At 42.3% G+C, this 17,092-nt stretch overlaps 2 protein-coding genes across 2 annotated transcripts; both read right to left on the reverse strand.

Annotated features, from left to right (window-relative positions):
* Positions 1-61: 61 nt before the first annotated feature.
* On the reverse strand, positions 62-8,542 carry LOC141411380 (ubiquitin carboxyl-terminal hydrolase 17-like protein 6). Its single transcript, XM_074042870.1, has 3 exons — positions 8,365-8,542; positions 1,987-3,366; positions 62-117 (listed from the first exon to the last, which is right to left on the reverse strand). The coding sequence occupies exons 1-3, from the start codon at positions 8,540-8,542 to the stop codon at positions 62-64; spliced, it is 1,614 nt and encodes a 537-aa protein (XP_073898971.1).
* Positions 8,543-8,603: 61 nt separating this feature from the next.
* On the reverse strand, positions 8,604-17,083 carry LOC141411381 (ubiquitin carboxyl-terminal hydrolase 17-like protein 6). The gene is made up of 3 exons (XM_074042871.1): positions 16,906-17,083; positions 10,529-11,908; positions 8,604-8,659 (listed from the first exon to the last, which is right to left on the reverse strand). Exons 1-3 carry the CDS (start codon positions 17,081-17,083, stop codon positions 8,604-8,606), a joined length of 1,614 nt encoding a protein of 537 aa, XP_073898972.1.
* Positions 17,084-17,092: the final 9 nt, after the last annotated feature.

Below are 17,092 nucleotides of genomic sequence, written 5' to 3' on the forward strand. Positions count from 1 at the left end.
GTGGGTAGCCTTACCTCACACTGTGGCTGAGCTCCTTTGGCATCCTGTGTTAATGAACTTGTCATCCACATGCAAACTCTTGTCTTTGATGGTCAGGTTTGCCCTTTTTCTTCATTCCTCATGCACAAAAAACAGGGTGTAACACTTCCCATAAAGCAGGTCAGAAGAGAAACATGGAGATCAATACCCTTAACATTCTTGCTGGCCATGTATTTGCATGGGTTGTGAAAGGTTGTGGTGATAACGACCCCAGTTGGATGGAGCGCCCCTTCCCACCAACTCTGCGTTATCAACACTATCTCTTCTAACCTCACCCTAGAGAAACTTCTGTTTTCTATCCCTGAATTTAGTGTAAATCTGTCCTGATCCCCTAAGATGCATGAGTCAAAGCTGTTCTCCCTTCCACTCATTATTCCCCCAAATCCATGCACATAAAGAGATTCAACGAAATAATTTTTATAAATATTGTAGTAAGATATATACATTGTCCAGGAGGCGATTCCTACTAACGATTCCTATTAATTTCATACTGGGCACAATTTACACGGCACCCATATTAGCTACTCATCAGGATTCTCACCAGGACACTGGAAGCAATTGAAGGACTTTTTTTTACTTCTGCATCATATATAAATATGAAGCCCATGTACCATATATGGTCCCCTTAATCTCCTAGCATGCCTTCACACCTCCAACTAGCGAAGCAGCCCAAAACACCTGCTACCCAATTACTTTCCTCCTTGTATAAAATTAATATTCGTGTTTATGTTCAAAGTGGTAACTCCCGGTATTCCCTCTGTGGGAGTGCCTTACTTTTGTCTGTTCATCCCTTTCCCTTATTATCCCTTCCCCCTGTACCTCCCACGACCCTCTTTTGAACAGCTGTCAGGACACATTCTACTTTCCTCCACCTTGCCATGTTATGCTACGCAACTTGGCTGATGGTCTTTCATTGTCTTTTCTGTTCCCTCCCTCCCTGAGTTCCATACACTTGTTCCACTGGTTCCAAAGTGCTCTACATCTCACTGAGTATATAGTCATAACTCTTTTTGTTCATTAGCTGCTCTTTGCACTCATCTTCTTCTTATGAGACAAAAGATGCCCATCAATGCAGAAACCAAGATTCATTGGCAAAAACACATTTCCTGTGTACATCACTGCATGGATAAGCCAGAGCATTTCCCTCACACCCGTCAGTGCCTGTGATCCTTCATACATATGATTGCAGTCCACACAGGATCACTGCAGGCAGCACTGCATCCTGTGTGTCCCTGGCAAATGCTGACCACAGGGCACTTCTCTCAGCTCACCTGCAACTGCTCAGTGGATATCCAGATGTTGCTGTCAGCATCTCATGTTGGCAAAGCAGAGTGGGTGTGCACATGGGTCTCAGTATTTAGGCAAGTAGACAGGAAGGATTATCTTTTTGTAATCTTTATTTGGTGAGACAAAAAGAAAAGGAAGAACTTAAAACTGCAATACCAAAAATGAAAACATCCTACAAATTAGTAAGTTTTCTGAACCCAAATACCTTTTATGTAAATCTGCTGCACTCCTATCAGCTTCTTAAACTTTAATCGATTTATGTTGAGTGAACTCATCCAATGCAACGCTCTCACTGACCATTATCTTTTGACAATTTTATAGCATTCAAAGACATATACTAAAAATGGGCCGTTTCTCAGGGCCTATTCTCTACAGAAAATTACACAGCACAGGATATTGAAAAAGAAACCCGAGACATCAAAACAAAAGGTCTATTTTCTGAAACAATTGGTAATGTGTTTTCACATGATCTTTACATAAATGCTTCTCATTTACAGAGATCATGCTCACAAATCCCACTTGCCCTCTCTGGAGCACTCTGACCCTGTTCAGTTGTCTCTTCCCCTGAAGGAGAGCAGTTCATGAAGTGAAATCATGAGAATACAAGGAGAGACTTCTTGCGCTGCTTGTTCTTCCTCTTGTTAGCTCTGGGGCACACACCCACACAAGGAAGGTGGCCAGTGTCCTTGGAACACTGGGCAGGCAGGTAAATTTCCTTTTCAGTGTGATTTTTTCTCATGCCCACCCTGTACTTTGATGGGTGAATCATGATTCCATTGGAAGGCAGGGTGCCTTCTATTTTCCGGATGTTGAATTCAGACTTTGGCCGGTTTTGTTGTTGGAGGATTTTCCACTGGTCTAAGGTGATTTCTTTTGTTGCTGAATCTTCCTTGTGCCCGCAGGGTTCTCCAACTTGCATGTTGGACGGTCTGTGAAGCTCTCTTTGTTGCGCTCCCATGTCCTGGTCTGCCACCTCCAGGAGACTTTGTTCCTCACAATGAGAGAAACCAATACTGTGTCCATTGAGCTCACTCTTCTGAACATAAAAGAGGACATAAGCTTGCCTATTCAGCACAGATGTAATGCCACAGGGAGTTACCTTGGCATCATCCATTTCATACCAGTGTCCGTTGCCAGCTTTTATGTAACACAAGTAGTGCCCGCTGTGGCAGCTCAACCCAGCATGGACCAGTACAGCATACAGGACATACACAAGTGGTTCTGTGTTCTGGTGAGACATATACGGTTGCATATCAATACACTCTGGGTATTGCACGACCCTGCCGATTTTAACACCCGTGAAATCACAGAACCTTTTCAACACAAGGATAAGAACCTTGGGGACCGTTTTCAAAGTCAGTGTCTTGGTAGCAGGCACTCTACTTAAACAAGTAGCACAATCATAGGCCTCTTCCCCATCCAGATTTTCAGGCTTTACTAAACATTTTAATGCTTCCTGGACACTCTGAGCTGCCTTGATATCCAGACTTATATCCAGATAGGGGTCAAAGGTATCAGAAATGCCATGGCACCGGAGGCACTTGATTTGAGACCTCCAGTATCCTCCAAAGAGCTGACAGACTAGGCTGGTGTTCTCAGCCTGAGGATCCAAATCCTTGTGCCCAGGCAGGCATGAATTCTGCATTGCACCCAAAACGAACATCAGAAACTCATGGGCATCTTCCTGCTTATATTTATGGAAACCAGTCACCAGGGCCCTCAAAGGCTGGATCACCTTCCCAGAGTGCTGGAGAGCTCTTATCATGTGAGCTTGCAAAATACAAATCATGCAGGTGTTCAGTGGACAACAGGTCTGGGAGTGCTCCTGGGACAGCATATAGTTGGCAAGAGGGGCTGTGTATGTCAGACACTGCAGTGTGGCATTCATGTAGCAGGTGTTCCCCAGGTTCTGCAGCCCAGCACCAACCACATAAGGTTGCTTCCAAGTCACACAGAATTTCTCCTTGGGAGCTTTTTCTGTTGCCAACACACTCTCATGCTTATTAACATCTGCATCCTCCCAAGAGGGCACCCCCTGGGCTAAAGGTCAAAAACACACAAAAGGACTTTTAGCAACAGGACAATTGAAAGTAGAGAATCTGTTTTGGAAACACATAAGACTCAGACTTACCTCTCCAGTGGTGTTGAGCAGCCTCCATTTCTGCAGGAGCAAGAATCCCCAATTTTTCTAGCTGGAACTTCCAGTAACTGAGGAGTCCTTTTTCCCTCTGAGGAAGTCTCCAATGACTGACCTTTGGAGCGCTTGGCCTTTTTCTATCCCCATTTGCCACGCCCCATCAGTTCACACAAGTTCCACCAATCACCTTCCAGAACTCAATGTCATCTGCTTTAAAGGGCTTGGTCTTTCCTTATCCCTGAGACTTCAAGGTTGTCCCTTCCCCAATTTCTATATCAACAAACACGATCAAGGGGAGACACAATGGTTTACGGACCTCACGCCCAGATCACAATGAGAAAAACCAATCAGTTGCATTTCCTTCTACTGGAAAGAGTATGGGGCAAATTATGGAATTTACAAAGGAAGCCCATACAGTTGGCAAACCCAATGCCACACAGTAAACAAAAATAGTACAATAAAGAAAGGAAAAAATGCAAAGACGAAATAAACCATTAAATAAGCTGGTGGAACTGTGACATTGCCATACTCATATAGGTTTGTGTTAATTATGGGAAATCTAAGTCTGGGAATATTGTGAAGCAGCTGCAGAAAAATGAAAAGGTCTTGATGTAAAGCCCCAATACCATCAAAGAGAAAATGTACAATAGTTTTTGACTATTGAATACACAAAAGAAAAAGTCTTATTGAAACACAGAAAGAGTTATTTTTCAAAAAGCAGTCAAAATTTGAAGCAGATTTTAGTTGGGTTGTGTAAAGAGAGACAGAGGAAGCAAAGTACATTATATGCATGTATGCAGATATCATAATGAAACCACTCATATTGTACAATTAATGGGCACTAGTAAAAAATACTATGAATGATATGAGAAAGAAAGAAATTCTAAGGCTGGGCACATGGCCAAGCCTCTGCATATTCAGCTCAAGGCCTTGACTTCAAACCCCAAACCATCAAACACATATAGACAAGCTTTTATGAGTTTCTGAGATATTTCTGAACCCATTGTTAAGGGGTTCTTTTCACTTAGTTGTTTCTCTATCTCCGTATTTAATGAACATAAATTCTTCAAGATGGGAAGTACTTTTAAATTGGTCCAAGTAAACCTGTGAAGAAACTTGTCACACAAACTTTCCATCTCAGAGATTATGAGATTCTATCTGATAGGATTAGGATGATTGCATTAAAGACTTCAGAGAAACTTGTAATGGCATAGGTAGACTGTCTCTAAAAGAAATAACCCCCCACAAAATCACTGGAAAAAACACCCACAAAACAGTACATGTAGATTAGTTAGAACGTTTTCCTTTCTTCTTGGACATCTGGAGTTCCACCATAGCATTGAAAAGAAAGCAACTCTTATTTGCATTTCCTTCCAGGATACTGGAGAAAATTCACGTGGGCAAAGTCATCTCCCCAGGGACTTTGAAGAGGCCCAGCAGTGTCACATGATCACCATTACGCATCCCACCTACGGGAAACATCGTCAATCTCCTAATCTTTCAGCTGCAAATGGTAATGTGGTGTTGTGGCAGTTCTATCATTTCAAGGCATGGGTGTCTACCTCCCTTCTCTACTCATATGGATTTAGTAAGACAAAACAAAAATAGAAAAAAAAAAAGCACAAAATGAACAGTTCTGAATCTGTACAGGGAAAACACCAACGCAAAGAAATACCTGAATATTTGCTCTCTTTCGTGTTTTTGAGGCTACTGGACTGAGAACTTTTGCTTTCTTGGCAAGAGGACTACAAGATTCCCAACGGAAATATTCTAGACAGGAATCTTCAGCACGCATATGACGATTTCAATTTCCCCCCAAACCATTTATTTACTTACTTATTGATTGATTTATTTGTTTGTTGGTTTATGTTTAAATTAGGATACATTCCTTGGACACAGGGTATTCATTTTGACAGTTCCATGCATGTTTTCATTTTGCCTCTTACATTACCCCAGGTTTTGTGTAGCTCATCTCCTTCCTAGTCAACTTGCGGCAATTGCAGCATGTTTCCTTCTTATCGTTCCTAATGCTTTTTAATTCCACGGACCACATTCTCTTGCTTGAATCCCCTCCTTTACCATACCTTGTCCCACACTTACACCCTACCACATGCATTATCTATTTTACAGTTATGTAGTTTATACTGAATTTCTAAGTTGAAGTATCCTGCTGGGTTGTAGTTAACTTTTGTCAGTTCCACAGCATTTATTTCTCTTCCTTTAGCCATAACCCAAGCCCTATCCTTCAAGACCTTTGATACATGTTTCAGAAATGTCACGAGTACACTTGAAAAGACATTTGACAATAATGTGCAATCCAAACCATAACTTCTACAACTGAGCAAAGAAAAGCAAAAAGCAAAGTATGTAAGGCTTAGTGTGAATTCTTTGTGGCCTGTGAAATGCTATCTTAGTTTCAATAAACCATTTCATTTCTTGTTTTACACATTGTGATGGAACTCAGGACTTTGTCTACTTTACAAAATGACTCCATAACTGAGTTACTTATGATAACTGGGGCTTTTAATGCTGTTGTAGTGGGTTTCTTACCAAAGGTCTAACTCTGTCCCCCAAGGTTTTCTTGCTGTCTCTTGGTAGCCCATGAAGGTCTCTACTTCCAATCGATCTGCCTCAAACTCCAAAGAGCTGGGGTTTCAGCCGTGCCCCACCATGCCTAGGTCAGACAAAATAATATTCCACTTAGAACCTACACATACATATCCCCATACTCCTCCCACTCTACTCCAGTCTGAGCCATGTTTTTGAAAACAAACTGGAAAAAGTACTGAATATGAATTCATGTGGCTTCATTGTGTCTGCCAGCATGATTTCAACCTGACAAATTGTAGACACACAGTTTCACACAGGATGCAGATTCCTGGTTGCCTGTGGAAAGGTAAGTGAGAATGGTCACTCCCCAAAACTTTTATGTAGCTTCCCCTGACTCCTGTGATTGCAGACATCACCCAATCCACTCATCTTCATCCATAAGCCTCACGTAACATAATGTCTCACATCAAAACTTGTGTGACTTCTCTTTACCAACTCTAACCACTAGAAGAAACTTAAATCTATTTTCACTCTTACTAATATGTCTTTATTAAAAAAAAAACCCAAACGAATCAATAAACAACTAATGGTTAAAGGACGGTCAATGAAATACACAAAGCTGTGCAGAATGAGTTGCACCCTTTTCAGTGGTACTGGGGACACAACTCAGGGTCTCATGGTCATGAGGATTTTATGCCATATACTTGAGACATATTTCCAGCCCTAGATTTCAACTACAGAAAATTAACCTAGGAGTTATGACCCCTTCACTCTGCCCAACTGTTTAAAACGTGTATGTGTTTGTATGTGGGTATACATTTGATTGTGTTTCTCTGTATTACAATGTGTATATGGTTTTGTTTTGTGCCTGTCGGGCTGTATGCTCATGTCCTTAAGTGCACTTCCTTCCTAGCAGATCACGACCATGGCTATGGTACAGCTGGAAGGAGAGATAGGGCTGAGCTCTCCAAAGAGTAGCCACCAGCCTCTTCCCAAAGGAGACAGGTAACAGGAAACAGTGCACTCCTTCCTGTGTACTCATATGCGGGGTACATCACCCCTTCAAATAGCCAAATACATCAGCAGAGAAGCTGCCCAAAAATTTCGGTTCCGACTCTTTTACACTTTGGGAATTTTCTGGGAGAGTCTCGACGGCATCCATAGTAACATGACACACTTGAGTGTCCTTGTTTCCTGCTGCTGGCTTGTAAATATGAAAGCCTCAGGTTTTCAGGCTCGATGACATGGGGAACATGCATGTGAACTCACTACTGACTGGGGCTCTCTGTCCCCAGAAGCCCTCTCTGAAGTGCAGATGTAGTTATCAGATCCTGGCCTGGTGAAAACTTCCTACACCCTGTCCTTCTGTTGTGCATTCTCTGGGGACTCCGTCAAAAGTGCTAGATGATCTGCCATCAGTTGTATCTTCCATAATTCAGGGTAGGAGCTGCACTTTATAGGACATGCCTATAGAGGGGGAACTTTGAATACAACCCATCCCTGAGGAGTTGATACTCCACGAGAGTTAGTCATCCACGCAACACATCTTCCCACAGCTGAGCTCTGTGACTACAGTGGAAAAACGGGTGTTTAGGTGTGTGAGGGACACAGTGAGGGCACTTCATTGATGCAGGGAACACGGGCCTGGACTCTAAGAGGCTCACAAGACTCACAGAGTCCTGAATATCAGACAAGAAGCAATGGAAGGATGGAAAACCTACACACTTCCTGTTTGACTTAATAGATTCTCTCTCCTCTCCTACATCGCAGCTGCACCAGTGATGTCCCTTCTCTGTTCCCATGTTTGTCTTCCCTCATGTTCTCACTGTGGCAATAAATTAGAAGTGACTTTGCCTCTTTAACGTGTACTGGGTGTAGGCAGTAGATATGAGACAGTTACCATTTCCCATATGATCTTCTTTTTCTCCTTGACCCACAAAATATATACACTGTACTCAAAATCTTCTCTTTGGTGTTGTGTGCTGATTAATGTCCCTACAAATTCATAAAAGGCAGCCCTATGTTAAAAGGTAGACTAATTGGAGTGTTAATATCAAAGGGTAGGAAAGCTTGAATGACTTCATAAAACTTGGACTCATCCATCACATCCATCAGTGTATGTCTTCCTAGGGGAAGGAGATTCACACACTAGGGCATAGAGTGCTCACTTTCATATTCATTCCTTCATTCCTTCCTTCTTTTATTCCTCTCTAAATATACCTCTCTTGTCTACTCTCTCGTCTCCTCTTTTTCTCTTCTCATTCATCTCTCTTGCTCTCTTTCTCTCTCTCTTTCTCTCTCTGTCACTCTCTCTGTCTCTCTCTATCACCTTCCATGACAAACTCTCTCACTTTCAATCTCCGTGTTTCTTAGGACACAAATGATTTGGAACAGTGACATGCCATCTCGAAACGTGTTCGCTGTTATGTATTGTGAGGAATGATTTTTTCCAACCACCACCAAACACAGTTTAGGACTGAATACTGCCACCAGGTCCTCTTCACGCAGATATGTGAACACCTCACCCATGTGGGTAGCCTTACCTCACACTGTGGCTGAGCTCCTTTGGCATCCTGTGTTAATGAACTTGTCATCCACATGCAAACTCTTGTCTTTGATGGTCAGGTTTGCCCTTTTTCTTCATTCCTCATGCACAAAAAACAGGGTGTAACACTTCCCATAAAGCAGGTCAGAAGAGAAACATGGAGATCAATACCCTTAACATTCTTGCTGGCCATGTATTTGCATGGGTTGTGAAAGGTTGTGGTGATAACGACCCCAGTAGGATGGAGCGCCCCTTCCCACCAACTCTGCGGTATCCCCACTATCTCTTCTAACATCACCCTAGAGAAACTTCTGTTTTCTATCCCTGAATTTAGTGTAAATCTGTCCTGATCCCCTAAGATGCATGAGTCAAAGCTGTTCTCCCTTCCACTCATTATTCCCCCAAATCCATGCACATAAAGAGATTCAACGAAATAATTTTTATAAATATTGTAGTAAGATATATACATTGTCCAGGAGGCGATTCCTACTAATGATTCCTATTAATTTCATACTGTGCACAATTTACACGGCACCCATATTAGCTACTCATCAGGGTTCTCCCCAGGACACTGGAAGCAATTGAAGGACTTTTTTTTACTTCTGCATCATATATAAATATGAAGCCCATGTACCATATATGGTCCCCTTAATCTCCTAGGATGCCTTCACACCTCCAACTAGCGAAGCAGCCCAAAACACCTGCTACCCAATTACTTTCCTCCTTGTATAAAATTAATATTCATGTTTATGTTCAAAGTGGTAACTCCCTGTATTCCCTCTGTGGGAGTGCCTTACTTTTGTCTGTTCATCCCTTTCCCTTATTATCCCTTCCCCCTGTACCTCCCACGACCCTATTTTGAACAGCTGTCAGGACACATTCTACTTTCCTCCACCTTGCCATGTTGTGGTACGCAACTTGCCTGATGGTCTATCATTGTCTTTTCTGTTCCCTCTCTCCCTGAGTTCCATACACTTGTTCCACTGGTTCCAAAGTGCTCTACATCTCACTGAGTATATAGTCATAACTCTTTTTGTTCATTAGCTGCTCTTTGCACTCATCTTCTTCTTATGAGACAAAAGATGCCCATCAATGCAGAAACCAAGATTCATTGGCAAAAACACATTTCCTGTGTACATCACTGCATGGATAAGCCAGAGCATTTCCCTCACACCCGTCAGTGCCTGTGATCCTTCATACATATGATTGCAGTCCACACAGGATCACTGCAGGCAGCACTGCATCCTGTGTGTCCCTGGCAAATGCTGACCACAGGGCACTTCTCTCAGCTCACCTGCAACTGCTCAGTGGATATCCAGATGTTGCTGTCAGCATCTCATGTTGGCAAAGCAGAGTGGGTGTGCACATGGGTCTCAGTATTTAGGCAAGTACACAGGAAGGATTATCTTTTTGTAATCTTTATTTGGTGAGACAAAAAGAAAAGGAAGAACTTAAAACTGCAATACCAAAAATGAAAACATCCTACAAATTAGTAAGTTTTCTGAACCCAAATACCTTTTATGTAAATCTGCTGCACTCCTATCAGCTTCTTAAACTTTAATCGATTTATGTTGAGTGAACTCATCCAATGCAACGCTCTCACTGACCATTATCTTTTGACAATTTTATAGCATTCAAAGACATATACTAAAAATGGGCCGTTTCTCAGGGCCTATTCTCTACAGAAAATTACACAGCACAGGATATTGAAAAAGAAACCCGAGACATCAAAACAAAAGGTCTATTTTCTGAAACAATTGGTAATGTGTTTTCACATGATCTTTACATAAATGCTTCTCATTTACAGAGATCATGCTCACAAATCCCACTTGCCCTCTCTGGAGCACTCTGACCCTGTTCAGTTGTCTCTTCCCCTGAAGGAGAGCAGTTCATGAAGTGAAATCATGAGAATACAAGGAGAGACTTCTTGCGCTGCTTGTTCTTCCTCTTGTTAGCTCTGGGGCACACACCCACACAAGGAAGGTGGCCAGTGTCCTTGGAACACTGGGCAGGCAGGTAAATTTCCTTTTCAGTGTGATTTTTTCTCATGCCCACCCTGTACTTTGATGGGTGAATCATGATTCCATTGGAAGGCAGGGTGCCTTCTATTTTCCGGATGTTGAATTCAGACTTTGGCCGGTTTTGTTGTTGGAGGATTTTCCACTGGTCTAAGGTGATTTCTTTTGTTGCTGAATCTTCCTTGTGCCCGCAGGGTTCTCCAACTTGCATGTTGGACGGTCTGTGAAGCTCTCTTTGTTGCGCTCCCATGTCCTGGTCTGCCACCTCCAGGAGACTTTGTTCCTCACAATGAGAGAAACCAATACTGTGTCCATTGAGCTCACTCTTCTGAACATAAAAGAGGACATAAGCTTGCCTATTCAGCACAGATGTAATGCCACAGGGAGTTACCTTGGCATCATCCATTTCATACCAGTGTCCGTTGCCAGCTTTTATGTAACACAAGTAGTGCCCGCTGTGGCAGCTCAACCCAGCATGGACCAGTACAGCATACAGGACATACACAAGTGGTTCTGTGTTCTGGTGAGACATATACGGTTGCATATCAATACACTCTGGGTATTGCACGACCCTGCTGATTTTAACACCCGTGAAATCAGAGAACCTTTTCAACACAAGGATAAGAACCTTGGGGACGGTTTTCAAAGTCAGTGTCTTGGTAGCAGGCACTCTACTTAAACAAGTAGCACAATCATAGGCCTCTTCCCCATCCAGATTTTCAGGCTTTACTAAACATTTTAATGCTTCCTGGACACTCTGAGCTGCCTTGATATCCAGACTTATATCCAGATAGGGGTCAAAGGTATCAGAAATGCCATGGCACCGGAGGCACTTGATTTGAGACCTCCAGTATCCTCCAAAGAGCTGACAGACTAGGCTGGTGTTCTCAGCCTGAGGATCCAAATCCTTGTGCCCAGGCAGGCATGAATTCTGCATTGCACCCAAAACGAACATCAGAAACTCATGGGCATCTTCCTGCTTATATTTATGGAAACCAGTCACCAGGGCCCTCAAAGGCTGGATCACCTTCCCAGAGTGCTGGAGAGATCTTATCACGTGAGCTTGCAAAATACAAATCATGCAGGTGTTCAGTGGACAACAGGTCTGGGAGTGCTCCTGGGACAGCATATAGTTGGCAAGAGGGGCTGTGTATGTCAGACACTGCAGTGTGGCATTCATGTAGCAGGTGTTCCCCAGGTTCTGCAGCCCAGCACCAACCACATAAGGTTGCTTCCTAGTCACACAGAATTTCTCCTTGGGAGCTTTGTCTGTTGCCAACACACTCTCATGCTTATTAACATCTGCATCTTCCCAAGAGGGCACCCCCTGGGCTAAAGGTCAAAAACACACCAAAGGACTTTTAGCAACAGGACAATTGAAAGTAGAGAATCTGTTTTGGAAACACATAAGACTCAGACTTACCTCTCCAGTGGTGTTGAGCAGCCTCCATTTCTGCAGGAGCAAGAATCCCCAATTTTTCTAGCTGGAACTTCCAGTAACTGAGGAGTCCTTTTTCCCTCTGAGGAAGTCTCCAATGACTGACCTTTGGAGCGCTTGGCCTTTTTCTATCCCCATTTGCCACGCCCCATCAGTTCACACAAGTTCCACCAATCACCTTCCAGAACTCAATGTCATCTGCTTTAAAGGGCTTGGTCTTTCCTTATCCCTGAGACTTCAAGGTTGTCCCTTCCCCAATTTCTATATCAACAAACACGATCAAGGGGAGACACAATGGTTTACGGACCTCACGCCCAGATCACAATGAGAAAAACCAATCAGTTGCATTTCCTTCTACTGGAAAGAGTATGGGGCAAATTATGGAATTTACAAAGGAAGCCCATAGAGTTGGCAAACCCAATGCCACACAGTAAACAAAAATAGTACAATAAAGAAAGGAAAAAATGCAAAGACGAAATAAACCATTAAATAAGCTGGTGGAACTGTGACATTGCCATACTCATATAGGTTTGTGTTAATTATGGGAAATCTAAGTCTGGGAATATTGTGAAGCAGCTGCAGAAAAATGAAAAGGTCTTGATATAAAGCCCCAATACCATCAAAGAGAAAATGTACAATACTTTTTGACTATTGAATACACAAAAGAAAAAGTCTTATTGAAACACAGAAAGAGTTATTTTTCAAAAAGCAGTCAAAATTTGAAGCAGATTTTAGTTGGGTTGTGTAAAGAGAGACACAGGAAGCAAAGTACATTATATGCATGTATGCAGATATCATAATGAAACCACTCATATTGTACAATTAATGGGCACTAGTAAAAAATACTATGAATGATATGAAAAAGAAAGAAATTCTAAGGCTGGGCACATGGCCAAGCCTCTGCATATTCAGCTCAAGGCCTTGACTTCAAACCCCAAACCATCAAACACATATAGACAAGCTTTTATGAGTTTCTGAGATATTTCTGAACCCATTGTTAAGGGGTTCTTTTCACTTAGTTGTTTCTCTATCTCCGTATTTAATGAACATAAATTCTTCAAGATGGGAAGTACTTTTAAATTGGTCCAAGTAAACCTGTGAAGAAACTTGTCACACAAACTTTCCATCTCAGAGATTATGAGATTCTATCTGATAGGATTAGGATGATTGCATTAAAGACTTCAGAGAAACTTGTAATGGCATAGGTAGACTGTCTCTAAAAGAAATAACCCCCCACAAAATCACTGGAAAAAACACCCACAAAACAGTACATGTAGATTAGTTAGAACGTTTTCCTTTCTTCTTGGACATCTGGAGTTCCACCATAGCATTGAAAAGAAAGCAACTCTTATTTGCATTTCCTTCCAGGATACTGGAGAAAATTCACGTGGGCAAAGTCATCTCCCCAGGGACTTTGAAGAGGCCCAGCAGTGTCACATGATCACCATTACGCATCCCACCTAAGGGAAACATCGTCAATCTCCTAATCTTTCAGCTGCAAATGGTAATGTGGTGTTGTGGCAGTTCTATCATTTCAAGGCATGGGTGTCTACCTCCCTTCTCTACTCATATGGATTTAGTAAGACAAAACAAAAATAGAAAAAAAAAAAGCACAAAATGAACAGTTCTGAATCTGAACAGGGAAAACACCAACGCAAAGAAATACCTGAATATTTGCTCTCTTTCGTGTTTTTGAGGCTACTGGACTGAGAACTTTTGCTTTCTTGGCAAGAGGACTACAAGATTCCCAACGGAAATATTCTACACAGGAATCTTCAGCACGCATATGACGATTTCAATTTCCCCCCAAACCATTTATTTACTTACTTATTGATTGATTTATTTGTTTGTTGGTTTATGTTTAAATTAGGATACATTCCTTGGACACAGGGTATTCATTTTGACAGTTCCATGCATGTTTTCATTTTGCCTCTTACATTACCCCAGGTTTTGTGTAGCTCATCTCCTTCCTAGTCAACTTGGGGCAATTGCAGCATGTTTCCTTCTTATCGTTCCTAATGCTTTTTAATTCCACGGACCACATTCTCTTGCTTGAATCCCCTCCTTTACCATACCTTGTCCCACACTTACACCCTACCACATGCATTATCTATTTTACAGTTATGTAGTTTATACTGAATTTCTAAGTTGAAGTATCCTGCTGGGTTGTAGTTAACTTTTGTCAGTTCCACAGCATTTATTTCTCTTCCTTTAGCTATAACCCAAGCCCTATCCTTCAAGACCTTTGATACATGTTTCAGAAATGTCACGAGTACAGTTGAAAAGACATTTGACAATAATGTGCAATCCAAACCATAACTTCTACAACTGAGCAAAGAAAAGCAAAAAGCAAAGTATGTAAGGCTTAGTGTGAATTCTTTGTGGCCTGTGAAATGCTATCTTAGTTTCAATAAACCATTTCATTTCTTGTTTTACACATTGTGATGGAACTCAGGACTTTGTCTACTTTACAAAATGACTCCATAACTGAGTTACTTATGATAACTGGGGCTTTTAATGCTGTTGTAGTGGGTTTCTTACCAAAGGTCTAACTCTGTCCCCCAAGGTTTTCTTGCTGTCTCTTGGTAGCCCACGAAGGTCTCTACTTCCAATCGATCTGCCTCAAACTCCAAAGAGCTGGGGTTTCAGCCGTGCCCCACCATGCCTCGGTAAGACAAAATAATATTCCACTTAGAACCTACACATACATATCCCCATACTCCTCCCACTCTACTCCAGTCTGAGCCATGTTTTTGAAAACAAACTGGAAAAAGTACTGAATATGAATTCATGTGGCTTCATTGTGTCTGCCAGCATGATTTCAACCTGACAAATTGTAGACACACAGTTTCACACAGGATGCAGATTCCTGGTTGCCTGTGGAAAGGTAAGTGAGAATGGTGACTCCCCAAAACTTTTATGTAGCTTCACCTGACTCCTGTGATTGCAGACATCACCCAATCCACTCATCTTCATCCATAAACCTCACGTAACATAATGTCTCACATCAAAACTTGTGTGACTTCTCTTTACCAACTCTAACCACTAGAAGAAACTTAAATCTATTTTCACTCTTACTAATATGTCTTTATTAAAAAAAAACCCAAACGAATCAATAAACAACTAATGGTTAAAGGACGGTCAATGATATACACAAAGCTGTGCAGAATGAGTTGCACCTTTTTCAGTGGTACTGGGGACACAACTCAGGGTCTCATGGTCATGAGGATTTTATGCCATATACTTGAGACATATTTCCAGGCCTAGATTTCAACTACAGAAAATTAACCTAGGAGTTATGACCCCTTCACTCTGCCCAACTGTTTAAAACGTGTATGTGTTTGTATGTGGGTATACTTTTGATTGTGTTTCTCTGTATTACAATGTGTATATGGTTTTGTTTTGTGCCTGTCGGGCTGTATGCTCATGTCCTTAAGTGCACTTCCTTCCTAGCAGATCACGACCATGGCTATGGTACAGCTGGAAGGAGAGATAGGGCTGAGCTCTCCAAAGAGCAGCCACCAGCCTCTTCCCAAAGGAGACAGGTAACAGGAAACAGTGCACTCCTTCCTGTGTACTCATATGCAGGGTACATCACCCCTTCAAATAGCCAAATACATCAGCAGAGAAGCTGCCCAAAAATTTCGGTTCCGACTCTTTTACACTTTGGGAATTTTCTGGGAGAGTCTTGACGGCATCCATAGGAACTTGATACACTTGAGTGTCCTTGTTTCCTGCTGCTGGCTTGTAAATATGAAAGCCTCAGGGATTCAGGCTCGATGACATGGGGAACATGCATGTGAACTCACTACTGACTGGGGCTCTCTGTCCCCAGAAGCCCTCTCTGAAGTGCAGATGTAGTTATCAGATCCTGGCCTGGTGAAGCCTTCCTACACCCTGTCCTTCTGTTGTGCATTCTCTGGGGACTCCGTCAAAAGTGCTAGATGATCTGCCATCAGTTGTATCTTCCATAATTCAGGGTAGGAGCTGCACTTTATAGGACATGCCTATAGAGGGGGAACTTTGAATACAACCCATCCCTGAGGAGTTGATACTCCACGAGAGTTAGTCATCCACGCAACACATCTTCCCACAGCTGAGCTCTGTGACTACAGTGGAAAAACGGGTGTTTAGGTGTGTGAGGGACACAGTGAGGGCACTTCATTGATGCAGGGAACACGGGCCTGGACTCTAAGAGGCTCACAAGACTCACAGAGTCCTGAATATCAGACAAGAAGCAATGGAAGGATGGAAAACCTACACACTTCCTGTTTGACTTAATAGATTCTCTCTCCTCTCCTACATCGCAGCTGCACCAGTGATGTCCCTTCTCTGTTCCCATGTTTGTCTTCCCTCATGTTCTCACTGTGGCAATAAATTAGAAGTGACTTTGCCTCTTTAACGTGTACTGGGTGTAGGCAGTAGATATGAGACAGTTACCATTTCCCATATGATCTTCTTTTTCTCCTTGACCCACAAAATATATACACTGTACTCAAAATCTTCTCTTTGGTGTTGTGTGCTGATTAATGTCCCTACAAATTCATAAAAGGCAGCCCTATGTTAAAAGGTAGACTAATTGGAGTGTTAATATCAAAGGGTAGGAAAGCTTGAATGACTTCATAAAACTTGGACTCATCCATCACATCCATCAGTGTATGTCTTCCTAGGGGAAGGAGATTCACACACTAGGGCATAGAGTGCTCACTTTCATATTCATTCCTTCATTCCTTCCTTCTTTTATTCCTCTCTAAATATACCTCTCTTGTCTACTCTCTCGTCTCCTCTTTTTCTCTTCTCATTTATCTCTCTTGCTCTCTTTCTCTCTCTCTTTCTCTCTCTGTCACTCTCTCTGTCTCTCTCTATCACCTTCCATGACAAACTCTCTCACTTTCAATCTCCGTGTTTCTTAGGACACAAATGATTTGGAACAGTGACATGCCATCTCGGAACGTGTTCGCTGTTATGTATTGTGAGGAATGATTTTTTCCAACCACCACCAAACACAGTTTAGGACTGAATACTGCCACCAGGTCCTCTTCACGCAGATATGTGAACACCTCACCCATGTGGGTAGC

Source organism: Castor canadensis, chromosome 10 (genome assembly GCF_047511655.1).
Source record: "Castor canadensis chromosome 10, mCasCan1.hap1v2, whole genome shotgun sequence".
Lineage (NCBI taxonomy): Eukaryota > Metazoa > Chordata > Mammalia > Rodentia > Castoridae > Castor > Castor canadensis.